This window comes from Vulpes vulpes, chromosome 12 (genome assembly GCF_048418805.1).
Source record: "Vulpes vulpes isolate BD-2025 chromosome 12, VulVul3, whole genome shotgun sequence".
Taxonomy (NCBI): domain Eukaryota; kingdom Metazoa; phylum Chordata; class Mammalia; order Carnivora; family Canidae; genus Vulpes; species Vulpes vulpes.
The window spans coordinates 109,735,726-109,763,004 of record NC_132791.1 but is presented as its reverse complement, the minus strand read 5'-3'; the positions used below and the strand labels follow the sequence as shown (position 1 = coordinate 109,763,004).

The window sequence follows — 27,279 nt, the reverse complement described above, 5'->3', positions numbered from 1 at the left end:
CCAGTGTTTTCCATTCTAGGTTCTACATTCTTCCATGTTCTCAGCTCACCTGTGCTCCCTAAAGAGGGCTGGATGGGCCAGACTTCTCCCACCCCTCCCTCCCACCCCAGCTGCCTGGGTCCCTCCGAGGCAGGCTGTCAGGGCCATTGTCTTGAGACACTACCCTCTTCCCCTGATTTTCCTTATTGCTTTGTCTCTCAGTCAGCTCGGGCACCGTAACTACCACAGACTGGGTGGCTTAACAGAAATTTCGTCTCTCATGGTTCCGGAGGCTGGAAAGTCCAAGATCAAGGTCTAGCAGTGTTCAGTTTCAGGCAAGGACTCTCTTCTGCCTTCGCACTATGTCCTCACATGGCAGGGAGAGAGAGAGCTAGCTCAGTGCACTCTCTGGTGTCTCTAATCCCATAATCCCATCGCCAGGCCCCAACCTCATGACCTAATTACCTCCCCAGAGCCTCACTTCCAAATATGGTCACACTGGGGCTAGGGTTTCAATATATGAATTTGAGGTGGGGATGGGGAACAAGCATTGTGTCTCACCTGCCAAACAGCACTTTGCAATCTATCATTTTAAAACTATCCATATCCATAACATTCCATTCACTATCATTTAAAAATTTGGGTGAGGTTGAAGAACCATTATCCTTTTATAATGTGATTTTCCACCCCACCATTAAACAGGGAGCTTTTAGACCCTTTTAATGAAATACAGAGAATACACCTGAAATGGGATGATTCTTGTTTAAGAGAAGGAACAGTGTGTTCTGAAAACCTAGGGAGGGTCCCACTGCCCACATGGAGCTGTCAGCCCTTCCCTACCAGTTAGTGAGCTTCAGCTTCTACTTGGGTTAGAGACAACCAGAAGCTCTAATATATTAAGGAAGATGAGCACTGAAAAGATGTCTCTCCCCCTCTTATATTCCAGAAGAGATGAAAGAATGTTCTAAATGAGAATCTTCACTGATGTAAAGTCTTTAATCCTTAGAAGCATGGGCAACTATCTCACACTCTTCTATGGGAATTCATCTTTGCCCATGATTTTTTTTTTCTATTCAGTAGTTTGGCTATGGTTTTCTATATTCCCATTTCTAGGATATATTTTTCATGAGTGGGGATAATGTCTTTATTTTTTTATAAAGATTTTATTTATTTATTTGATACAGAGCACCAGCAGGGGGAAGGGCAGAGGGGCAAGCAGACTCCCTGCTGAGCAAAGAGCCGGATGCAGGGCTCTATCCCAGGACCCTGAGATCATGACCTGAGCGGAAGCCAGATGCTTAGCTGACTGAGCCACCCGGGTGTCCCTAATGTCTTATCTTGAGCTTGATATCATGTTAGGAAGAATGGTGAGGTTTCACTCTTGCCCCATAGTTTGTCATTTGTGGTTTGGAATCCCAGTTGGAAGGAAATGTTGACCAGGATGCCCTGCTTTTTGTGAGATATGGAGGCGTGGTCAAGTCTAACAGCCTCAGGCATTATTTGGAAGGCAGAGCCTGAAGTGGTGAGCTCACCATTCATGGATGACTATTAGTTGATCAGAAGTATCCATTAGCATCACTTGCAATGAATACTGTACTTCTGGTTCTTGAATTAGTTGGGATTTTGGAATAGAATGATCTCAGAGACTCTGCCCATTCTAAAATACCATGTTTCCATGACTGCACACAGCAGAGCTCACACACGGTAGAACACGAGCCATAGAAGCCTTGTACAGAGGAAGATCGTTTTCCACGAAGGAAAAGAAAATGAAGTGATTAAGTTCTAATTGCACCTTGTCTTAACTTCAGATTCACTTGGCTTCTTCCCCCATGTAACCATCTCTTTATGCCTATCTTCATCAACTTATGCAGGATATGGATGATTTTTCACTTATATTTATATTATAAAAGCAATAAAATAGCAAAAGTGGAGGGAAAATATCATTACTTCATCATAATAATTATCTTAAGGAGTCCTTTCCATCTTAATATGGCTGTAGTTAATCATAGTGCATACACGTTACATGTCTTTATTTGAAACATCCAAGTGTTTTTTCCTATTACTTCCTAGTCTTTGGAATTATTAAAAATAATAATTGACCAGACTATGCTGTCAGGTGAATATAACACAGTGCATATCCCTAGCTTTGTTGAACATTTATGTGATGTCCTTATTTAATTACAAATAATGCAGCAAATCTTCTTGCCTGTTATTTTGAATTATTTTTGGGATTGGAGACGTTCAGTTTGAGTATTAGGTAAAAAACAGAAGCGTTTTTATGGCTTTTGATAGATAATGGCAAATTGCTTCCAGAGGGCCATAACCACACCAGTTAATACCATCCCTCTGATTTCACCTCACCTCACCAGCAAAGGGGTATTTTCATTTTCAAATTGCTTGGTAACTTTTTCTGGTTTACATTTCTTTTGGTAACTTTTTCTGGTTTACATTTCTTTTAATACAAACAATATTGGATTTTTTTATATGGTTCATTGTATGAAAAACATGTGTGGTGTCCTTTGCCCACTTATCTCGTGAGATCTCAATGTCCCTATCAAGTTGTGTGAAATACGTTTGTGAATTGATTTTTTCCAAATAAAATAAAGATATTAACCATTTTTTTCCTAACCACATCTTCCCTGCCTGCCTCTCTTATTTATATGATGGCTGACACAAAATTATCTAATTTTTATAGTAAAATATATCCATAATTTTGTGAGTTTTGACTTCTGGTTCTAGAATGTTATCACTGCTGTAGAAAATATGCGGTTTTATTTTTAGTTATTGTGATTTTTTTTACCTTTAAAAAATATTTGACTTTAATCCACCTGAAATTGATTCTGCTGTGAGGCGTATCAAATTGATCAATTTTCCTCTTCTAAAAAAATGTTAATTCCAATATCATTTATTGAGAGATCCTTTCCTTTTTTCATTTTTTTCTGATAATCTCCCTCATCATATCAAATTTCTACACATCAATGCACATATAATAGGATTCGGACCACCTACTTAAATATAGTTTATTCTTGTGCCAGTTAGTACCACAGTTTTAAGTATTGTTACATAATGTGTTTTAAGGACGTGTTCCTCCTCTTGGTTACGGCAGTTCCCTCTCTCTCTTTTTTTCCCCCCTCTCATTTTTTTAAAGATTATTTATCTATTTAGAGAGAGAGCAAGTGTGCACACATGAGCAGGGGGAGAAGCAGAGGGAGAGAGAATTCCAAGCTGACTCACTAACGCGGGGCTCAAACTCATGACCCTGGTATCACCACCTGAGCCGAAATCAAGAGTTGGCCACTTAACCAACTGAGCACCCAGGCACCCCCTTCCTCGTTTTTTAAAAATACCATTACCAACTTTATTCTCCAAGATTAATTTTAGATCCATTTTACCAACTTCCAAACAACCCTCTGGATTTTTGTTCGACTACATCCATTTGGCAGTAATAATTATTCAGTCTGTACATTAATTTATGGAGAATTGACTCCTTTGCAGTATTTAATTACATGGTAGGTCTTTTCTGTCTCAATGTCCAGAGGCGCGCTGGGAGCCCAGACGCAGAGGGGGAAACGGGGCGGGGATGCCGGGCGCGCAGGTGTGGGGAGGACTCCGCCGGCCGCCCCTGGGCTGGGCCGTGCAGTGCCCACGTGCTGACTCTGCCAGAGAGGGGGTCCAGGTGAGGGAGACCGGATGCTCCAACCCCTGGAATATGGTTAGCCCATTCTGGGCGGGGGCCAAGCCACTTCACCGGCCACGGCCTCGGCCCCCAAGGATCCTCCCGGCGTGAGACCCTCTTCACCTCTGCGCCGCGTGGCAGCAGAGCCGCAATGCCGTTCCTGCTTCACCTCTGCTAGACCACGAGGCAGAAAGGCCAGGACCCTTCTCACGGATCCTGTAGATCCTAGCACCCAGCCGGGTGGCCAGTCCTCACAGGTGATCCACACCTCCCGGAAGAAGGGGCAGGGGGAGAGATCGTGCAGCCCCAGCCTAGAGTTTGTGCTAGCTGATGCGTTTTTGTGCACCCAGTCTCAGGCTGCAGTGTAAACCGAAATCACCCAGAGAACGTGTGATTCTGCAGCTCTCTGCGAGTAGGTCTGGATGGTGCCAGTGCTGTCTGCAGACCACACCTTGAGTAGCAAAGTTTTATTTATTTTTAAGATTTTATTTATTCATGAGAGACACACAGAGAGAGATGCAGAGACACAGGCAAAGGGAGAATGAGGCTCCCTGTGGGGAGTCCGATCAGGACTCGATCCCGGGACTCCAGGATAATGACCTGAGCCGAAGGCAGATGCTTAACCACTGAACCACCCAGGCGCCCCACCGCTATCCTTTAAAAGTCTGGTTATAAACAAGAAACCCAAGCCATTTGCTTCATCATTGGGCTAGTGAGGATATGGGAGGCTTTCTTCTACGTGCTTGTTGCTTTAACATGTCTGCAAAGAATGAAAACCGTGAAGAAATATTTTAGTGAGGGACCCCTGGGGGGCTCAGTGGCTGAGCACCTGCCTTCGGCCCAGGTCTTGATCCCGGACTCCCGGGATCGAGTCCCACGTCGGGCTCCCTGCATGGAGCCTGCTTCTCCCTCTGCCTGTGTCTCTGCCTCTCTCTCTCTCTCTGTGTGTGTCTCTCATGAATAAATAAATAAAATCTTTAAAAATGTATTTTAGTGAATGGGAAAAACAAAAGCGGTTCCTCCTGCAGCCACGAAGGATCGGCTAAGCCACACCACTCGCTGTCCCTTCTCTGGTCCCTGTACTCCCGGGGGACACTTTCACTCTGGTGGGAGCAGGTTTTCAAACAGCCTGCATGAGTTTGCTGCCTTCTAGAAGCACTTGGGGCTGTCCCTGCACACGGGGCAAATTGTGACAAGCAGGCCCGCCGCTGGGGTGGTAGGAAGGTCCCTGGTCCCTCGTGGAGGGCTGACCCGCAGCCAGGCCAAGTGACCAGTGACACCCTCCACAGCCTCCAAAAGCGTAAAGGAAAATCTCAGAGTTAAAAGTCTGCCTTTCTTACTGGAAGAATTTTTATTAGGCCTGAGCGTTGACAAGTTTGTCATTCCCAGAATCTGCTAACACCCTCTCTCCGTTCCCTCCCAATTTTTAGTGCTTTCCCCTCCTCAGTTTTAGAGGGGAGGAAAAAACTGTCCTGAACAAGCAGAAAGTTTTATCCAAGGTGTTTGGCCATGACTCCATGTGCTGGGAAAGATTTATGTCTCCGCTCTCTGGCACTGCCTAGTGTGAGCTCACTTAAAACAACTGAATAAATGAGTTCACTTTATCCTGTCAGAATGGAACCGAGGGCGGCATGGTACCAGCTGGGGTCCACGGGGACCCTGAGGCAATGTTCCCGGCTCAGTCACTTGTGCTGAGCTCAGCCGTTTTTATGTCTGTCTGAGATCATTAAAACGAGGAGGGCAGGGAGCAGAAAGACCTGTGGAATGAATGGTGTGATGGAAACACCACTCGAAGCCTACAGGCCTCAGCCAAAAGCCTGAATTTAGGGGTTCACTTAAAAGGCTCCCTCTCAGCCAGCTTTGTCTCGACCAGTTGGCAGCCCTTGGGACAGGAGCAAGACCCTGAGCTCCTCGAAGGGGCTTGGTTGGACCTGAGCTCCTTGAGGGGCTCCTCCAGAGAGGGTTTCTTCATGCTCATGGTCACAGGAGTTTCCCTTAAGTCCTCTTTTGTCATTCATCTGTCCTTACTACCATTAAGAAAGGGCCCGTTGAGCCAAGCTCCTTTTCTTTCTACAATAAAGAAAAGGAGCATGGATTCATCCTGGGTGGATTGTCCGGGCCAGGCTCAGACCCATCCCTTTACATGGGTTGGTGCTCAGGCTGCTTGGTCACGAACTCAAGGCAGCTGTCCCAGCTTAGTCCCGGGCAGAAGGAAGCTGGCTCGCTGGAGAACCCAGGATCACCCATCTGGGAAGCGACTGCATGACCCTCTCCTCTCCCCGTGTTAGGATTCGTTCTTCCTTCTAGAGTCCTCGGGCTTCAGCCAGAAGGAGGAGTGGTTTCTGTCTTAGGGTGGGGAACCTGGGGACTGCATTAGCCCCTAACAGTTTTCTAGCATTTAAAAGTGACAGAGTGTGTCCCCTAGACTATACGGAGCATACGGGCGTGGGGATTTTGCCTTCTCCAGAAGGAAGGGAGCAGAGGGAGGGAGGAAGGAAGTAGATTCTCACAAGTCCTGGGAAATTCCCATAGGAACTCCATAATGACATTTTATAAATGTGGAAGCTGAGAGGTTGTGATTTATATATATAAATATATCCTTAAAGCAATTCCTTTTTATTTAAAAATGTAACTAGTTTGATGTGCGCTGCTTATATTTTTCCAACGTGGGTTAAACCACAAATACGCATAAGGCAAATTGTCATCCGTGTGTCACCTTGGATGCCGCCCCGAGTGCTCTCATCATACGAGGGCGGTGGCTCTCACAGTGTGGGGCCAGATGGGCATCACCTGAGAACGTTACAGAAAAGCAAGTTCTCAGGCCTCAGCACAGGCCTCCTGAATCAGAAGCTCTGGCAATGGGGCCCAGCGAGCTCTTCTCTCAAAACCTTCCAGGTGATTCCCACACGCGCTGATGTTTGGGAACCACTACTCTGGAGCACTGGACCCCTCCGGAGTGTCCTGGGTGTGTCTCCTTTGCTCTCACAGTGTCCTCGTGAACACAAAGCACGTGGAAGCCCTGGGTGAAGCACCACATAAATGTTAACTCAGACCCAGCCTTTCACAGCTTAATTAAGAAAGACAAGCAGTGTGAACTGGATGAACACCTGCATCAAGGAGAAGAACCTACAACTTAAGGGTTGCATAAGGGTGCAGAGCACCAGTGCTGGCTCCTTTCTCTCTTGTCAGAACTCAGAACCGATAAGCAGAACCTAGTAAAGCATCCAGTGCTCCCCTGTTTAGAGTACGTCTGTGCAACAGAACTCTGCAGTGATGAGATGTTCAATTTCGACCCTGTGCTGGGAGGCAATTCTCCATGGGTCTTTTGTATTTCCACACGTTTTTCAAGCAGAAGCACTGACCGCCTTTTTCTGGACAATTCTCAAGGACATTTGGATAGCCAACACTCTCGGAAGGCAGAGATAATGTCTTCCTCCAGAGCAAAAAACCAGCCAGCTTCCTGCCCATTATAAAAGATTCAGGTTCCCTCAACAGGGGTTTCCTCTCTTGAACTGCTCCCCACTGCGTGTACAGGTATCATCTGGCCCTCCTCATGTTGCCTTGTGAGAGCGGGAGCTCAGGAAACTGGAGCAAGAAAACGCGGATACTCTGGGTACTGCTGTTGCTATAAACAATAAAGCCCTTTGTCTTGTGCAGCATTCGTGAAAACTGGCAGATTAACCTGTTAGCTTGCAACTAGAGGAAGGTAGGAGATTCTTCGCCTTCCTCAACACATTGTCCAACATGTATGGTTACTGAGCCTTGAAATGTGGCCAGTGGGACTAAGAAACTGAATTTTTAGTTTGAGCTCATTTTCCCCCTCGTTTTGTTGAGGGGTAATCGACAAATAAAATTGCATATATTGGACAGCCCAGGTGGCTCGGCAGTTTAGCACCCCTTCAGCTCAAGGCGTGATCCTGGGGACCTGGGATCAAGTCCTACGCCTGTTTCTCCCTCTGCCTGTGTCTCTGCCTCTCTCTCTCTCTGTCATGAATAAATAGATAAAATCTTAAAGGAAAAACAAAATTGCATATATTTAAAGTGTACGATGTGATGATCTGATACAAGTGTGCATTGTGAAATGATCACTGCAATCAAGCTAATTAACATATTCATCTCAGTTACCATGGGGGGGGGTGGATGGGGACTCTTAAGAACTACTCTCAGCAAATTTCAAGGATATAATACAGTATTATCAGCTATAGTCACCATGCTGTACGTGAGATCCTCAGAACATATTCATCTTATAACTGAGTTTGAACACTTTGATCGCTGTCTCCCCATTTCCCTCACCTTCCAGCCCCAGGCAACCACTATTCTAACGCTGCTTCTGTGAGTTTGACTTTTTTTCCCTCTTTTGTTAGATTCCACGTATAAGATCCCATATATATCATACAGTATTTGTCTTTCTCTGGCTTATTTCATCTAGCATGATGCCCTCCAGATTCATCCATGTTGTCATAAATAGCCAGACTTTTTGTAAGGCCAAGAAATATTCCATTGTATGTTTACACTGCTGCTGCTTCCCTTAGGAGATCCTTAGGTTCTTTCCATATCTCGGCCATTGTCAATAATGCTACGATAAACATGGGGATGCAAGTATCTCTTCAAGATACTAATTCCCCTTTCTTTGGATATCTACCCAGATGTGAGATTTAATTTTCAATAGCCATGTGCGGCCAGAGACTATCACATTGGACCACATAGCTTAGAAGTTTCAAGCATCAACAAGCATGGCCAGGGAGAGGGATTTTCTACATTGAGAGGGAGCTGAGCCTTAAGGCAGTCTCTATTTTCCATATTTGAGTGTTGATGATTCTGCAGCCCTTAGGAGGAGTGGAATTTTTTATTATGCCTGGAGGGGTTTCCTGGTACAGCTCAGAGAAAAGAGAAATTGGGGCTGTGTCCGGAGCCTGGGGATAGGGAGATATTTTTGCTACAAGATAGGTCTCTTGGAAGAAGCTTGGAGTCTAGAGAGAGAAGATATGGCCAGAGAAGACGAGCAGACTTAAAGAATTTACCCAGCCCTCCCCTCCCCCCCCCCCCCCCCCCCCCCCCCCCCCCCCCCCCCGCTCCCCAGCTTGGGAGTATTCCCCATCGGCCCCTGGCTGGTCAGAGACCTCTTTGGGCGTTCTCAGCTCCCCAGGCTCCTGCCCCCTCCTGGCTCAGAACAATCTCCTCTTTGATTGCTGGCTCAGGCCCTGCTGACAGGTCAGGTCATATGTACCTAATCAGGAGGAGCCGGGGCCTGAGGGATGATAAACGGGGCTTCTCATTTCAATAAAGTTTGTGCAGAATATTGGAAACAGCTGCGGGCCTTGGCCGGTGGTGCCAGAGCCCGTGGGGGCCTGGTGTTTGGGGGAGGAGGGTGGAGATCGGGAGGCAGCAGGGCAGGATTCTGAAGGGTGCTGTGCCCCCCAAAAGCTGAGGAAGCTAGTGGGCCTCGCTCCACCCCAGCTCCTGCTGGAATCCCCGACTTCGCGGAGGCCGGAGAGGCCGGAGAGCACTCTGGAAGCGGAGGACTCAGCTCACAGCCAGGCAGGTCCCCATTACCCACCAGGCGTTTGTTCCCATTCATGTAAATATGTCATTTATTTCCCCAATTCCACCTAGATGTCTCCGCAAGCTGCTTCTTTCACCTAACATCGTGAAAACCCCTCTAACGGTTATTCTTCCTCTTAAACTGCGGTAGCACGTGTACAAAATGTACCCTCTTCATGGTTTTTAAGCGTGCAGTTCCCTAATGTTAAGGATGTTCACGTTGTCATGCAACGGACCTCCAGAACTTTCTCACCTTGCAAAACAAACTCTGGACCCGTTCAACAACAGCTCCCCGTTCCCCCCCTCACCCCAGCCCCTGGCAACCAGTTTTCTTTCTGTCTCTATGAGTTTGGCGACTTTAGAGGTACCTCAAGTAGAATCGTACAGCATTTGTCTTTTCATAATTTACTCTTTTTACAGCTGCATATCGCTCAACCACCACTAGTACTTTGCCCCAGCAAAAAAAAAAAAAATAATTAATTAATTTAAAAAATAATAATGCTATCAAAAATTTGTATGTGTATCCTTGCACACTGGAGTTTGCTGCCTTTTTTTTTTTTTTTTCTGCAGGATAAATTACCAGAAATGACCTAGCTGGGTCACAGAGATGTGTATTTTTAGGTTTCAACCAGATCCCTTTCTCGAAAGTCCGGGTAATTCCCATATTCACAGCTGTGACTTTTGCTTCCCCCACATCTCCTCCAGCCCTGGCTCTCCTCACTTTTTCTAAGTTTTTGCTATTCTGAGGAAGGAAAAGTGGCGTCACGCCTTTAAAGTGTGCACTTCTCTTAACTATTGGGGAGGCTGTGCACCTTTTCCTAAATGCATTGGCCATTTACAGTAGAAACACAGACACAGGTATTCCTATTTTCCGTCCATTTTCCTGCTGGCTTTATTTCTCTTTTCCATGGTGTGCAGGAGCTCACTGGGCGTCACAGGTGTCAACTCTATCTGTGGTAGATGCAGAAATATCGTCCCCGGTCTATATTTTGTCTTTTGACTCTACATGATCTTTTATCCTTTGAAAATTTAAAAAAATTACGTCTGTCTTATCCTCTCTGGCCTCTGGATTTTCTGTTTTGTTTAGAAAAAGCTCCTCAAACCAGAGATTGTATAAATATTCTTCTAACGTTTTCCCCGTTAAATTGTTTTAAACAGTGTTTAAAATTGTTTTAAATATTTCCTCATGAAATTGTTTAAGTATGAAGAACGATGCATAAATTGTTTTAAATGTTCAAATTTAAATACATTTAAATCTTCCATCTATTTGAAATTTGGTTTTAATAACTTGTGAGGTACAGAGATGAACCTTGTGCTGTTTTTCCAGAGAGCCAGTGGTGCCTATGTAATTTATTAAATAAACCATCCTTCTCCCCACTGGTTTGAAGTACCACTTTTATTGTATATTATCCATATGGACTCGGGAACTTGGTTCGGTATCTGTCCCCCCGGATCTATTCATCTTGTCCTTTACCCTTAATGTGTGATTTGATCACAGTGATTTAGAATCAGTGTTCTTACCTAAATATTTCATTGTTTTCATCATTACCATTATACCAGTCCTTTTCAGCTGTCCTGACCTGTAAGCCCCAGAAAGCCTGCCCATGTGCGCTTTCTGGAATCAACCACGGCAGAGGCCGGACGATGTTTGATGAGCATCTACTATGTGCTCGGCACTGCTCTTCTAGTAAAGCTGGGGCTGGAAGACCAGGTTTTCCCACACTGTAGTGACTAATAATACTTGAAGGTTCTTGGGCTGCTCCTTCTCCAAACTTCGAGCTTCTCCATCCATCACACACCCCACACTCCTGCACCAGAGAACCCGGCACCTGCCAGCAGGTGACCCTTCCTCAGAGGTCTGGGCACCGGTCCAAGGGTCTGTCCTTCCTACTCAGAGCCTCTTCCCCAGGGCTCTGGGTCCCTCCTCCAAGCATCTAAGGGTTAGTAACTGCAACCTCCCCGTCTGGTTCCCCCAGAGTTTCTGCAGTTGCCCCCTCCATGACACCTGAGCGTCCTCTTGCTACCTCATGGGCAACCTTATACCTAGTTATCAATTCCTCATCCTTTTCTCAGCTGGCGTGATTTCTGTCTCCTGCCCGGACCCTGACTGACACAGGTAATGGAGAATGGAAGTTTTCTGGGGGCGGAGGGCTGCTTCCCTTGGCCGCCCTGCAGAGAACTCCCCTCCCTCCTCCATTCCCAGAATTATTTGGCTGCTGGTTGTCAAGGAGACAGCTGACAATTTCCAGTTTGCAAGCCTCCCCCTGGAGCTCTACGGAGACATTCTGGAAACTCCCTACTCCTTCCTGCTCTCCAGCCAGGGAACTTGGAGAATCTAGCCAGGCTCAGGGGGCCAAGGCATGGGAGGGGGTGAGGGGAGCTGACCTGCAGGCCTGCAGATGAAGAAAGAGGCAAGTGGTCTCCTTGGGCCTTGGCTTCCTCCATAGGCCTCAAGTGCCTGGCCAGCTCCCCCAGCCCTATCCAGACAGATGCCCCCCGGGGTCCAGACAAGGCCTCCTTCTCCGACCAGGCCCGCAGCCACAGAAACCCATCCTCATGCTGTGACTCCAGGCTTGGGGGGAGCCCTGTTGCCGGCTGCAGCAGGGAAGGGCCTGGAACCTTTTCTAGTGAGGAGCCTCAGCCATTCCTGCCTGCCTGTCTCTGAAGCAGAGAGCAGCACACACTGAGTGTCACCTAGTGTCACCAGCAAAGCCCCTCACCCCGCCTGCGATGCTCCAGTCTATTTCATAATAATAACAGCAGCAACATAATAATAATGATAGCAGGGAGGTGGGTGTGAATCTCACTCTATTAAGTTCAAATAAAGCTGACTCCTTACTGGGACCCTGTCTCCACCCTGGAGCCCCACCAGAGTCTTCGAGGCTTACTTGGTACGAAAAATAGAGAGATGCTCCTAACTCCAGGCCCATCGTGGTTGCTGTTGACCTTTCATTGGCCGAACTCCGGGGACTTTCCATTTCTCTGTCCTTGGAGGGCACCGGCCTGGCCTCTCGAGGGTCATCCTCTTCCAGAGACCCAGTGACCTCTGACCTGTCCCCACACTCAGGGAAGTCTCTTCCACTGCCACCCAAGGCACGCTCCTTCGTCCTTCTTACCACTACTGCTTCCACAGAGAACACCTAACACAGATTTTTGGTGAGTCCGTGCCTCGAAAAAAAATTAAAAACATTCACTTTGGTGCCAAGCAGCTTTTGCGTCTGCCCTGCAAACATCCTCCAGGCAACACAGAACTGACTACCTGGCTAAAGCTTCATCTGTTTTATTTTTGCAGAAGTCTGGCAAATTGAAGACACCCTTATATCTCATCCCCGAAATGTTTTAAGAAAAGTAGAAAAAAGTAGAAATGTTATCTTCCATAAGCACAAAACCACTATCTTGCAAAACCAGAATTGATAATCTTTGTCTAGTGTTTGTCTCATAAAGAATCAGCCTCATTTGCAGGGAAGACCTGAGACCTGGAGCAGGGAAGGAGCGTGCTCAGCGTCCCTCAGCCAGTGGGCCACGGAGCTGGGATCTTGAATGCTGACCCGGTCACGGCCCTGCTCTTCCCCCCCACACCCCATGTTTGCACAGTGATTTCTGCTGTGTACTGTCCCCTCCAGACCCCCTCCTCCAGCTCTTAAACAGCTCTGAGGAGCCACAGGGCCAGTGTGACCACCCCGTGTCCAGCAGCCGGCGAGGCTGAGGCCGGAGAAATAGGGTGGCCTGCCCCTGGTGGCATGGGGGGCTGGCAGTGAAGGTGTCCGGGAGTGGGTGCAGCAGACGGAAGGAGGGCCAGCCACCAGGCGGAGCTGGCACGGACACCAGGCCCCCTCCCAGGCCCCCACCGCCACACCCCGGCCGCATGCCCCCTGCCTCCCCTGCCTCCCCTCATCTGTTGGTCTCCCTTTCTTCACCCCCCCCCCCATCTAGGCCCTCATTCATTTCCTCTCCAAAGAGCAGTTACCAAAGTGACTAAGTGGTGACCCCCACCGGACCCCCTGTCCCTGGGGCCCCCCTCCTCCTCTCGGGCCAGGAACACAGTGGGAGCCGTGTAGGCCGCGGAGCCTCTGGCCGTTTCCTCTCCAGCCCTCCGCTCATGTCCTACCGAGGTCCCCGAGGGCCTGTGGCTGGCCTCGGACAAGGCACACATGGACACACATGGAAAAGCCATTTGTTTCCAGAAGCATCTGCTTCCCCTGCTCCAGCCAGGCTGTTCCCATCCTGCCCCGTTCCGCTCCCCCCGAGCCTGGGCCTTCAGAGCCAGGACTCAACGTGGTCTCAACAGGCCGGAGGACTCGCCAGGCGCCGCTGCTCCTAGTGACGTAGAAGTTTCTCAGAAAGCGAGGCGGCGGCCCGGAAGCCTGAGTGCTCGTGGTCGCCGGCCCACCGTCCCCTCGAGAGGCCCCGGGAGCCCCATGGAGCCACCAGGTCCTCTCAGAACACCGAGTTCCGTCCAGCCGCCTTCCTGGGCCCGGTGAGGACCTGGGAACGCAGAAATAAATGTCAACTGGACGGATACACAAAACTCCAGCGCGGTACGTAACTGAGAGACACTGAGTCTCCCTGTTGGAGAATCTTCCACAGGCCCCTGGCCAGCCCTGAGGGGACAGTCTAGGTGAGGACCAGCCGGAGAATGCCCCAAAGGGGTGCACCTACAGGAGCGTGGGGGAAATCGTGGAGAGAACCTGAGCCAGCTGGTAAAATGCGGACGGCAGTGGAGAACACCGAGCACACACAGCACATGCCTGGCCATAAATGGAAACTCGTAGTATTATTTCGGTAGAGAATAAAAGGACTGGACGTGCTGCTCCAAATTCCAAATGACTTTCATTTGGAAGGGGGTGATGAATAATTTTGCAAAGTTTTGGTGCAAGAACTCAACCCTGACAACAGAAGCGTCAGGGAAGCAGATTTTGGTTCACCCTAAACAGAAAGAGGGCAAGAAGGAACACGCATTGAGTGTGTACTGTGTGCTCGGTGCTTACAAGGTGCTGGATATGTGGGGTTGGATCTTATCTGTCCGACAACTTGAAGGTGTCCTTGGATTTTGGATGAGCAGACAAGGAGGCCCAGGGTGTGCTGCTTGCCCGAGGTCATGCAGCTATTGCAGTGCCCACCCCCAGTGTTGGTCCATGAGAGGGGCTGACGGGCCGTCTCTCCAGAAGGCTGCAGAGCAGCCTCCTCTGCTATAAGGCAGATCTCACCCACCTGGAGCCCTCAGCCTGGTTCTCCAAAATTTCAGCTCAAACAACTCAAGACTCTGGATCCCCAAGTCCATCCTTGTAACCTCTTCTCTTCCGAGTTGAGCTGAGAGAACAGTCCAGTGTTGGCCCCTCGTCGCTCCTGACTCCATGCCATCCCCTCTTCCTCCCTCCAGGGTCTCCCAAAGCAATGATGCTGGTGTTGATGTGGGACCTAGGTAGGCTGTCGATGGAAGCCTCCACACTGAGGAGGCCTGCATCCACCTGAGCAGGAGGGGAAGATGGGAAGCAAGCGCCAAAACCTGGGAGGCCACAGCCTCACCTGGCCCTGGGCATAGGCACTGAGCATGCCCCGAGCAAAGCACAGTACCAAGTTACCTTGGCTCGGCGGATGCTCCCTGGGAAACAGGGGTAAGGAGAAAGGGTAGTGCCCAGCCATATACAGCAAGTGCTTTGCACTTAATAGGTGCTCAAGAAATGTTTGTTGAATAAATTGTTGACATTCTTCAGGTCAAGGTGCATAAATACTTTTTTAATCACCAGGAGCTATCTATGTATAGCCTCATTTATCCTTCTCAGGAAAAAAATTATATAAATGAAGAAACCGAGGCTCAGAGGGGCTAAGTTACATGCTAAGATCACAGGATAATGAAGAGGCAAAGCTGTGCTCTGACCTCTGTACTTTCCTGTCTTACAAAAGTGGAAGACCTGGCCTCTCCTGGCCCCTGAGCTCCCACTGCATCAGAGACAGGAGGCCTGGATCTGCTCTCCCATTCTGGTCATGACTCCTCTTCCCTTCCAGGCAGGACCACAGCCCTGCCCTGGTGGTGGGGAGCACGGGTTAATTTTATGTGTCAACTTCACTGGGCCATGCGGTGGCCAGATATTTGGTCAAACATTATTCTGAGTGTGTCTGTGAAGGTGTTTCTAGATGAGATTAACATGTGAATGGGTGGGACTGAGCAAAGCAGATTGCTCCCCACTCCATCATGTGGGTGGGCCTCATCCAATCAGTTGAAGGCTCTGATAGAACAAAAAGGTTGACCCCTCCCCCTAAACAGGAGAAAACCCCTCCTGCCTAACTGCTTTGATCTGAGACATCAGTCTTCTTCTGCCTTTGGACTTGGACTGAAGCATCAGCTCCTCTGGGCTCTCAAGCTTGCCAGTATTCAAACTGGAACTTACATCACAGCCCCTGCTGGGTCTCCAGCTTGCTGACTGCAGATCTGGGGTCTTGCTAGCCCCCAGGAGCCCATTTCTTAAAATAAACCTCTTTCTCTATATGCACACACATCCATCCAGTTCTATTTCTCTGGAGAATCCTAATACTCCTTCTTCCCTGATTCTCCCTTCTAGAGTCTCCCTTACTAAAGAGACAGAGTGGGTGGAGGAGCACTACCCATATCTCCTGTGATCCTCATGGGCCTGGGGGAGAAAAGGCTGACTGCAGGGCCCAGTTCCACAAGCCCAAGAGGTTAACGTCAAGGCCAGCATAAAATCTCCCTGCAAGACCGAGTATCCTTTAAAGTTCCCTGATTCACCCTTCCCGAATGCTCATGTTGTCTCCAAAGACGGGCCGCTGCCCACCCTGAGGTGGAAGGCAGTGCCAGATGCCCATCCTTGGCTCCCAAAGGAACATTAAGACATTCCCAGTTTGCAAAGGGGAGATCAAAATGACAGGTCAGTAGGGTCAAGAAAACATGCCATTCCCACCACGTAGGAGCCTGGATCCCAAGGACCATCTGCCATTCTGCTCGAGAAGCCAAGTTAGGATAGGAATAAGGTCGTGACCCCGTGAAGGGCATGGAAGGGTCTTGGCCACGGTTGAATGAGAGTGAGACAGGGGTCCGTCCATCATCCTGTAGGCCAAGTAAGAAACCAAGAGGGCCACAGTGAGCACCTCTGGGCCAGGAGGAGCCTGTGGACACTCAGCTCTGACAACTCCTGTCCCAGCTGAGCCCTAATGAACCCAACACCAGACATCAGATCCCCCCAGCTCACTGGGGTCCAGAAATCTCACCCTACACCCAACCCCAGCAGCAGAGGATGGAAAACTGACCTCACGTCAGGCTATCTGTCAGGGGGCAGCAGGAGAGCTGGTCTCCGTTCCAGCACCAGGTCCGTGCGTCATAGCTCAGATCTGCCTGGGAGTGTGAAGGATGGCGCACCAACTCCACGCGGGGCCTTGTTCACTGAGTGTGTGCTTGTGTGTGTGTGTCTGTGAGAGAGAGAATTTTACCAAGCATGCGGAGAAGTATATAAAATACAAATGTACACCTTGGTGAGCTGCAACCCCTTCCCAGGTCAAGAAACAGGACATTACTAGCACCCGAGAAGCCCCCCATATGCTTATAATATAAAATTTTCGCTTAATACCCACAAGAATTTTTACAAGAAAGAAGGTGTTACTATCCCCATTTATCTGCGAAGGAACGAAAGCTCAGAGAGGTTCAGAAACTTCCTGAAGTTTCACAGCCCATTGGTCAAACCCGAACTCTGGCGCTGTGTCTGACTCTCAGCTCCTTCCACCTTCTACCAGCTTCTCCCAACAAAACACGAGCAAAACACAAGAGGGGACGGAGGGCATTCGAAGGCGTGTTTGAATCTCCTTGTCCCTGAGGCCTGGGGGACCGTGCACGCTGGGCAGGTGGTTCAATTCGATGAGTTTGGGGCCGTTTTCGACTCTATCATCAGTTTTATACTATCTCTAGTTTTATACTATCATTAAAATAAAAATGCAGGGAGCTTGGGGGGGTCCCCTAGATCTGCCCCGGCCACATCTTGCCCTCCCCAGCTCTGCATTATGGATGGAGTGAATCATCTGGTAAATAATTCACTTGTCGTCGGGCCAGTGAGGGTAACAGGAGAGCGGGGGTTGAGGGGGGCAGGGGGCAGAATGCCAAGGCTGGCAACCCGAGCCAGACCCCCAATCCTTCCAGGGCTGGGCTTTGCTCTGGAGAGAAAGTGCCCGAGTGTCAGGCAGGAGCCCCGATGGGCAGCCACCCAGGGAGACGAGGCCATGGTGGGTCAGAGGGCTCCGCACAGACGGCTTGGCGTCCTGTGCTGACGCCCCTCTGCCTTCTGCACGGAGGGGCCGTAGGTGAGTGATGCCCAGACCACGTCCCCATACTCCATTGTTTCTCCCTTTTCCTTCCTCGGGATCCCCCTTTAACACTTGTGTGGCCATTCGATGAAGTTCACTAACTCTGCTTCTCCACTAGATCTTGGCCAGCCCGCCCTGAGCCACTCCTCTGTGCCAGGCGGGGGAGGCAGGGCCAGAAGACAGAGAACATTCTGGGTTACCCTCAGAAGTCTGGGGTTATCCTGACTAGGCCACTGTCGGGTGGTAAGCATGGAGTGACACGGTCAGATCTGGGCTTCCAAACGTTCCCTCGAGGGTGGATGGTCTGCAGGTGGCTGAGAGCAGTGGGAGACCAGTAGTCTCAGTGGGAGAGGCTGGTAGCTTGGGCCAGAGCAGGGTCCACAGGCTTGGGGGCGAAGGGTTTTGCTTCTGGATCAATCAAACAGCAGAATTTGGCCTTTGGTCCCTCCCCTCCAGCTCCATGCCTGGGTCCCCTTCTGTCCCTGGAGAAGCTGGCAGCAGCAGGAAGAGTCTGTTATTGGGAGCGAGGCCCCCCCAGCTCCACCATCTACCCTGTGGTTCTAGGAGTGACTTCCCGCTCAGTCTCAGGGGGTGCTCTTACTGTCAGCGTGCGGGTGGACCCGTACCCCACGGGCAGGGCCTCGCACAGAGGAAGGACTCATGTCAGACCCCCGGGGAGACCGAGCGCCCCCTGAGAGCAGGGATGGGCCTCCTCCCATGTCATCGCCACCCTGTGCCCGGGATGCAGCAGGCAGCACCTAATGACCAGCTGACGACTGAAGGCTGGATAGGCGGGTGGCAGGCCGCGGTCACCGTCCCTTCGGGCAGTGGGTCTAGAATCCCCTGGAAGCCTCAGACACCTGCAGAGCCGGAGCTGCCGGTGGCCGTGTGGATGTCCCAGTCTCGGGCTGATCAGCAGATTGGCTTCTGGACGCCCGTTGACAGCACAGATGCCCGGGCCGACGCCCTGGGGACTCGGACTCTGGTCTGGGATGAGGCCCAGGGATGCATATTTGTATCGAGCCTCCAGGGCGGTCTGATGGCTCAGGGGGTGGAAACCTCAGCTCCGGGTGGTTCCCAGATCGCAGTCAAGGATCCCCCCGGGCTGTCTGCTGCGAGGGCACAGCCAGACAGGAAACCCCAAAGCTCGCTCAGAAACTGGCCTGCCGGGGCCCCTGGGGGACCCAGCAGTTGAGCGTCTGCCTTCGGCCCGGGGCATGACCCCGGGGTCCCGGGATTGAGTCCCACATAAGGCTCTGTGCAGGGAGCCTGCCTCTCCCTCTGCCTGTGTCTCTGCCTCTCTCTCTGTGTCTTTCATGAATAAATAAGAACATCCTAAAAAGAAAACCCCACCAACTGTCCTGTCCCCCATCTCCAGGGAAAAGGAGCAGGGGCCCAAGGAGGGGCGGGAGGAGAGCCCAGCACCGCCCAAATGTCCTGCATCACCGCTCTGTCCCCAGGGCGGCCCCAGTGGCCCCAGCGAGCCCCTGACAGGGGCCACGCAGTTCAGGGAGCGCGGGGGGCTCTGTGGAGCTGGCCTGGGGCTCTGGCCCCGGCCTCTGCGGGTCTCCTGGAGCTTCACCGCCCTGGGCTCACTGAGGCCCGGCCTGTGGCCGTCACCCATGGGGCAGAGTCCAAGGTGGAGGCCGGGGCCTGGGCTCTGGGAGCTGTGAGTCTGCGGAACAGCAGCCTGGTGCTACGGGAGCTGCAGGAGGCTGCCTGACCACCCCCGGGCCAGGCCCTGCGCACGGCGGGCCCGCTGCACGCCTGCTCCCGCCCCCCCGGGGCCGCGCTGGGTGAGGGGCCTGCCACGGACCGGCCCCCTGAGTGGCTCTGCCTGCCGTTTGCCTCTATTTGCACGTGTCTCCCATTGCGGCCGGCTGGGTCCACGACCAGGGAGTGGGAAGACCTGGAATCACAAGGAGGGGACGGTGGGTGCCGGGGGGCGTCAGGCCAACCCGGCAAGGGCAGGGCTGGGGGTATGACAGCTGCAGGGCCCCTCCTTCCCCTGGTCAGTGCCCGTATCGAAGCCCCAGGTGAGGCTGAGTGACCCGTCCCCAGTGGAGGGGACCTCCGTGGCTGCCACATGTGCAGTACGGGAGGGCACAGAGCCTGACGTTTGCCTGGTGACATCGGGCGCCTTGGGGCCCTGAGGAGGACCTGGTGGAGGTGTCAGACCAATGGCTTCAGCTGGACCCAGTCAACAGGACGCACCTGGGCTGGTATGTATGCAGTGCCCACAACGTGGTCAACCGGCTGAACAGTGATGGGACCTTCCTTGATGTCATCTGTGAGTCAGATTGGGGGGCTGGCACCTCCCTACCCATCTGTACGTGGCCTCCTGACACCCCCAGGGCCTCCAGGACTGCCCCAGCCCACTGAGTGGTGCCAGGACAGCAGGGCACTGTACCCCCTGGTACCAGATACAGACCTAGTACAGGGTTTGTGACCTTTTCCAGGTACGAGCCCCTTTCCCAGGAAAATGAGCACGCATTCAAAGTCACAACTTAGCCCCTAACGACGGTAAAAGGGGTGACCTGCGGAGCCTGCCTTTGGACTAAGCCGGAAGGCCTCTCAGGGATGAGCGGAACTCTGAGGGACCCTGAGGAAACCGGGAGGAGGGACACAGTAGGGAGAGAGGGTAGCAAGTTGGCCCCATGTCGGAGGCTGAGAATTTGGAGTTGAAAATCAGAAGTTTGTCTTTAAAGCACAGAGACCAAACACAGATCACTTCTCAGAACTTGCAAGGAACTCCAAAACTAGCAACCAGGAGGAAGTAGCAACCGATACAAAAGCGGACAAAAGACCAGAATAGTTAGTAAAGAGAACAAATAAAGCTAATGAACTTCTGCAAATTAAAAAAAAAAAAAATTAAAGATGAAACTAGAAGTTTGTGTGAAGAAAAAAAAAAAAAAGAAGTTTGTGCGAAGGAACAAGACTAGGATGGTCTAGAGCTGCCCTGTCCAACGTGGCTGCCATCTGCGTGGCTCCGAGCCCTGGAGATTCGCCAGAACCGAGCAGGTGTGCTCAACCTACCAAATGCACACTGGATTTTGAAGACTTTGTCTAAAAATATATATATTTATTATAACTCATCAATAATTTTTTGATTATACACAGAAATAATATTCTGGATGTATTTGGTTAAATACAAAATATTATTACAATTATTAAAACCCATTGGTGCTTTTCGGTTGGATGGGTTTAGTTATTTTTCCTTTTTAAGATTTGGCTACAGGGGGATCCCTGGGTGCCTCAGCGGTTTAGCGCCTGCCTTTGGCCCAGGGCGCGATCCTGGAGACCCGGGATCAAGTCCCACGTCGGGCTCCCGGCATGGAGCCTGCTTCTCTCTCCTCCTGAGTCTCTGCTTCTCTCTCTCTATGTCTATCATAAATAAATAAATAAATAAATAAATAAATAAATAAATACCTTTGGGGAAAAAAAAAAGATTTGGCTGCGGGCCAATTCTAAAAGATCTGTGGCTCACGTATATCTCTTGGACAAGGCAGGTCTAGAGGATTTAAAAAGCCAGGACTAGTGATGTCTGTCCTGGTGGTGGGGGTTGGTCAGGGATTTGCAAACTCAGGACTATGGAGGAGACAGATGAGCAGCTCTTGGGAAAAACAGAGGAGCAGGAGCAGAATGGAAGCAGGCAGAGAATTCAGTCCTTTCTGGGAATCAGAAAGAGGGGACGCAGGAGAAAAGGGAAGACAGTGTGACCCCAAGAAGTGAGAGGGGCTGGCTCTGGGATACCGCTCCTGGGCGCCTTCACGCCCTGTTTCCACCCTCCCCCGTCTCGAGGGCCAACTGTGCCAGGCCCAAGAAGCCCCTCGATCCTGGGCAAACCGGGAAGGTCGGCGCCCTACCTCTCTGCCGCCGTCCCCCCGACTCAGGGCCCCGGGGAGCCTCCCACGGCCTAGGCTGGTTGCCCCCACGGCCCCTGAACACCCACCTGGCCCCGGGCCCCTGAGTTCCTTGGGGGCCTCGCCCAGTGCTTGACACAGTCGGTACGTGATACACGCCTGGCGGACGGTGGGCAAGTCCAGCGAAGATTCTATGAGCGAGCGGAGGGGTGAGGACGGGACAGGGGCGAGTCTTCCTCGCCTGCAGGTGGTCCAGTCCCGTGACCACCGCGGAGTGGGGTGAGGGGAGAGGTGACCCTGAGCTGCCAGGCCGCATCCAGCCCCCCGAGTCACTAGGTGCGGCTCGTGTCCACACCCCGGTCCACAGCGGGCCTCCGTCATCGCCTGTGCCAGCCGCGCCCACGCGGGCCTGTACACCTGCCGGCCCGCAGCAGCCGCCTGGACACCCGTGCCCAGACACCAGGCTCACCGTCCGCCGGGAGTGCGTGGGGAGGGCCCCGGCCCCTGGGCCGCATCCCCAAGGGATCCTTCCCGTGGCCTTGGGGACTGAACTAAGGCACAGAGTAGGCTTGCGAGTGACTGAGAGGCAAAGGGCCCAGTGGCAAAGAGATCGGGTGATGAGGAGCCTCCCCGGGCAGGGGCTTCCATGGGCCCCTGGGACTCCTCGGGGATGCCAAACCCGGGCTCACCCCCTCCGCCTCCGCCTCCTGACCCGACAGCTCAGCTCTTTGCTCACCAGCCCCCTAGAGGAATCCATCCTTCCCCGCCCACCCACTTCTCCTACCCCTCACCCTGTGGCCTCCTGCCCCCAGCTGGCCCCGGGGGTGCTGCCGTGCGCTGGCCGTGAAGTCTCCCCCCAACCCGATCCTCACCCATTTCTCCACCCAGATCCCCCTGAGGGCCAGCCCTCTTGAACTGTGCCCCCCACCCTTGGGGCTGTGACTTTGGTCTGCACCTGGTCCGGGGGCTTCCAACTGCCCAGCTGCCGTGGGAAGGGCCCCAGGGAACTGGCCCTACTGCTCTCAGCAACGTCACCTGGAGTCACCAGCCGCCCGGCTCCCCAGCGGCAGTGTGTTCGCCTGCACCAGCCAGCACCCGGCCCTGGCGCTGCCCACCCTCTGCAGGATCATGCTGTGTGAGAGGACTCGGGACACGGCCGGGCTCTGATGGTCCAGGCCGAGGTGTGGGTGGGGTCCCTGGGACCTGGGGTGGGGCTCCGGATCACAAACTCCAAGACTGGCCGTGGAACAAGGAGGTGGGCCGCACTCAGCTCAGACTCTCCCTCCCAACGCCTCCTCACTCCAGCCGGGTCTCCAGCCACACCGCCCTGGCCCCTGCAGGTCGGGCTTGGAGCCTTGTGACAACCTCCTGTCTCCCAGCCCCTAGGGACAGCAGGCTGTCATCGACCTTACACTACCACTGCCCTCTTGCTTTTAGCCTTCTCTCTGCTTTGTAAACTCCTGTCCACCCCCCAAGACCAAGTTTGAATGCCATCCTATCTTCAAAGTCCTCCTCCCTGAGGCCCCAGAGTTTGTCTTTCTACCTATACTCTGGCATTTATCAAATTATATTGTAATAGTTTGCTTGGCATCTGTTCCCACAATTTCTCTGGCATGTGGCTAGCCCTCCGTAAATGGTGAATGAATGAATGAATGAGTCACTGAGGCAATGAGGGAATGAGTGAGTGAAGCAATAGATGAAGGAAGGAGGGGAGCCTGGGTGGCTCGGTCAATAAAGCATCTGACTCTTGGTTTCAACTCAGGTCATGATCTCAGGGTCATGACCTGAGCCCCATGGCAGGAGTCTGCTTGAGATTCTCTCCCTCTCCCTTCGCCCCTCCCACTTGTGCTCTCTCTTTCTCTAAAATAAGTAAATAAATAAAATATTTAAAAAACAATAAGGGAAGGAAGGAAGGAAGGAAGGAGTAGGCCTACCAAGCCCTCCATCCTCCTATAGGGCCATGCTGAGCCATTATTCCCTGTCTAGGGGACCCCCACCCCCCGCCGCCCCGGAGCCCTACCTGCTGGACCACAGTCACCGTGGGAGACCAGTTCATCATGCTGAGCTGTGAGTGGCCTGGAGGCGAGCCCCCTGCCGTGCTGAGCTGGCGGGATGGACAGCAGCAGCCCCTCACTGGCCGGCTGTCCATCTGCTGCAGGCCCAGGAAGACCTGGCTGGCTGAGAGTTCACCTGCTGGGGTACTCACCCCCTCAGGGTCCCTGACCCCCACTGCCAGCTCCAGCTGGGTGAGTGGGGGCTGCTGGCTTAGTTCTGAGGGCTGAGGTGGGACAGCAGCCCTTTGGAACCCGGATGAGGGGCTCTGGCGGCTGTCTGTGCTGGAATGCAAAGTGAGTCAGGAGATGGAGTCATCTCATCTCCTAAGGATCCAAGGTTTTTTTGATCCATGAAATCAGGGGGTTTGGTCTGGGTCTGTGTTATCCAATAAAAATATAATGTGAGCCATTTATATCATTTAAAATGTTCTAGTAGCCACATGTGAAAAAGTAAAAAGAAACAAGAGAAATGTTTGATTGAATTCAATATATCCAATATATTATTACCTTGATGTATAATAATAAAACATTATGAATGAGGTATCCTATTCTACTGTCCTCAAAATCTGCTGTAGTTACAGTGCATGTCGACGTGAGCTGGCCACACTGCAAGCCTTCTAGGGTCACATGTGGCCGGGGCAACCGCTGTGGGACAGCTCCCGTCTAGCTGGCCAGAGATTCCCGTCTCCTTCATTTGCATCAATTTGCATGAGAGATGCCTGATTATTATTCCTGACCTGCATCCTCGGTTCAGGTGTCAGAGGCCTCTGCCTCTCTCACTGCCTGCAGGGTTTGGGTCTGGTTTCTTTCTCTCTCCATCCGGCCCTGCCAGTCCTATTTATCGCCAACTCAAGAAGAAAGGGAATTATTGAATTGGAAGATAGGAGAAAAGCACACAGAGGAGCCGCCCCTATAACGGTTCCCACAAAATGATTTCCCCTTGGTCTCGGGGGCTGGGTGGCAGCCAGCATGGCCCAGGCCCTCCACTGGGAATACTTCCCTCCCTCCCTCCAGTCTCCACGCTGGAAATTCCATCCTAGCAGAGTCACTGACACCTGAAACTCTGGGTCTCTGGGACTCAGTCCATAAAAAGAGCACCTGCTCTGGGGCCAGCCTGGGTCCCCGGGGGCCAGGAACTGGTGGGCCATTAGGGAGGAGGGGGCCCCTCGGCAGGTGCCGGCAGGGAGGCACTTGACACAGAGGTGGGTAGGGCAGGGGCGCACCCGTGGGCGGGGGAGCAGGGCGCAGGCAGGAGCACCGGCACCCTCGGGAGATCTGGAGCGGACTGGGTGGGCATCCGCCCTCACCTCCTCTCTCCCTCCTCATCCCGGCCCCCAGCCTTGCCCTCTGCGTCCCCGCAGAAGCTCCGCAGCTGGCGATGGCCCAGCCCAGGGGCCGGTGCCGGGAGGCGGAGAGGCCAGGCTGGGGTGCGCCCTCCTGGGTGGCTCCTCTGGCCGGGACCCCGGCGGCGGCTCCACCTCGGCACCGGGCGCTGACCCCGCACGCCCCGGGGGCGCCCACCCACGGCGAGCGCCCGAGCGCCCTGCGGGAGGTGCTGCGTGGGTCCGGGGCGCGGGCGCGGGGGGCCCCCGGGGCGCCGACAGAGCGAGTGTAGACACGGAGGCAGCCGGCTGGCGGGCACAGGAGTCGGAGCACTCCTGGGTGCAGCCTAAGGGCCCCGTGCCGTGGGCAGGGCAGGCTCTCCGCCTCGCACAGGGACCGGACGGGGTAGCACCGTCGGGACCCCCCGGGACACCCCCCCGCCGCGCGTCCACAGGACCCGGGCGCCCCCGCGGCGGGGTGGGGTGCAGGTGCCAGGGCGCCCGTCCTCCCCCAGCGTCTCCATCCGCCGCCCACCTGTGGGCAGCACCAAGGCAGGGTGGGGTGCAGGTGCCAGGGCGCCCGTCCTCCCCCAGCGTCCCCATCCGCCGTCCACCTGTGGGCGCCCCCGCGGCGGGGTGGGGTGCAGGTGCCAGGGCGCCCGTCCTCCCCCAGCGTCCCCATCCGCCGTCCACCTGTGGGCGCCCCAGCGGCAGGTGCGGTGCAGGTGCCCGGGGCGAGCCGGGGCTGGGAGGCGGCGGCTGGGGACCTCACGCCGCCCGGCAGGGCCCCCCAAAGCTGGGGGGCTTGGACCCCGGCGCCCGCTGCGCCTTCCGCGTCCTGGCCTGACACCCCTCCGAGGGGGACCCCAGGTGCAGGCCGCGCAGCGACTCAGCCTTTCTCTGCAAAACCGACCCACCCGGTTCCTCGTCCTCTTTTATCATTTTTAAAATATTTTATTTATTTATTCACGACAGACACAGAGAAAGAGAGAGAGGCAGAGACACAGGCAGAGGGAGAAGCAGGCTCCCTGCGGGGTGTCGGAGGGGGTACTCATCCCAGAACCCGGGATCACACCCTGACCCAAAGGCAGAGGCTCTGAGCCTGGGCCACCCAGGAGTCCCTTCCTTTCCTCCTCCCAGGGAGTCCCTTATCCCCCCTTTGCCTCCCTCCCACCCACCACATCGGCCCTTCTCTCTCCTCTCCCCTGCGCCTGGGTGCTCTCCGCTGCTGTCTTGCCCATCCCTCTCTGGGAGGCTCTGGAGGCCCCAGGCCTAGGGTGGGGGCCACCGGGGGTGGGACTGGTGCTGGTGATCAAGGAAGAGCAGGGGCCCAGCTCTGTGCCTCAGTGTCACCGCCCCCCCTCTGGCCCCGGGGGCACAGGTGGGCTCTCAGCTCCCCGCTGCTCTCCCTCCATCCCGGGAACTCCTTGTCTCAGGGTGTTCTTCCCTTCAGCCCCAAGCTGCCGAGATAACTCGCCTGCTGCCTTCTGGGCCAGAAATGGGGGGCTTGGCTGGGGCCTTGAGAGCTTGAGAGCAGAGGCATGCCGAGCACCTCTTTCCTTGGGAAAGACTTGACCTTGGTCGCCGTGGGGCCATCTTGCTCTTGACTCCCACTGCAGGGCCTTGCCTGCTCGCTGCCCGCTGAGCCCTTGTTTCAAGTTCAGTAGTGGCTCCAAAGCCATGTAACCAGCACTGTCCCCTTAGCAGAGCCCCCCTTCAGCGCCTATCCGGCAGTGCTGGGTGCAGCCGGCACAGGAGTGGTGGTGGCAATGGTGGCCTCCCTCCTGGTGTTCCAGCATGCTGCCTGGCACCCCGAGACTTTGCCCTGTGAGTAGTAGCCGAAGGGCTGGGTTGCTGGACTCCAAAGGGGGCCAGGTCTACACCTATCCAAGGAGAGATGCAGACTCTCCCGGGCAAGGCATCTGGGCTCTTCCCTGTGACCTCTCCCCAATGCTAGCTGTCCATCCGGGCTCCAACTCCCAACTGCAGGCATCTGGGGCTATCCCCTCTGGGTGCTAGGGTCTCCAGTGGGGAGCCTATGGGGGAAGGGAGGGTTATTGTTGCCAGATCTATGCTGGGTTGCTCAAGTAATGCGCCTTCTTTTCTTCCTCCAGGCCTTGGTGGGTTGCTTGTTCCCATGTGAGTGGAGCACCCCAGTCATTCTGGGGATTGGGATTCTCCAGTAACTGGAAAGGCGGGCTGGGGAATGTGGCTGTCATTGACTTCTCCCCCATTTCACCCTCAGGAGCAAAGTCACCAATACAGGGATTCAAGGGAAGGCCTGGAGGCACCACCAGGTCAGCACAGTTTTATCCCAAAAATCACCCATATGTTAAGGGGAGCAGTCCTGAGTTCCAGGCACTATACTCAGTGTCTTGTCCTGTGAACAACCCAGGACGTGCCCAAGGCGTCTCCTTTGCTTGTGTCTGTTCTTTATAGGCCTTGAACCACCACCCACCACCCCAGGCTCAGATCCTGCACAAGAACCCACAGATGCCCTAGTTAATGTCACCATCACTGTGACCACGACCTCATGA

General features: G+C 53.2%; 1 protein-coding gene across 1 annotated transcript; it reads left to right on the top strand.

Annotated features, from left to right (window-relative positions):
• Window positions 1-17,419: 17,419 nt before the first annotated feature.
• On the top strand, window positions 17,420-27,279 carry VSIG10L2 (V-set and immunoglobulin domain containing 10 like 2). The gene is given in 22 exon segments (XM_072731943.1): window positions 17,420-17,459; window positions 17,462-17,496; window positions 18,111-18,488; window positions 18,998-19,055; window positions 19,058-19,099; window positions 19,102-19,299; window positions 19,520-19,616; window positions 19,618-19,793; window positions 20,212-20,317; window positions 21,642-21,703; window positions 21,706-21,738; window positions 21,741-21,785; window positions 21,788-21,847; window positions 22,255-22,332; window positions 22,335-22,409; window positions 22,412-22,501; window positions 23,353-23,502; window positions 23,505-23,612; window positions 24,782-24,983; window positions 25,457-25,612; window positions 26,433-26,569; window positions 27,182-27,279. Coding segments are annotated over 22 exon segments (2,424 nt in total).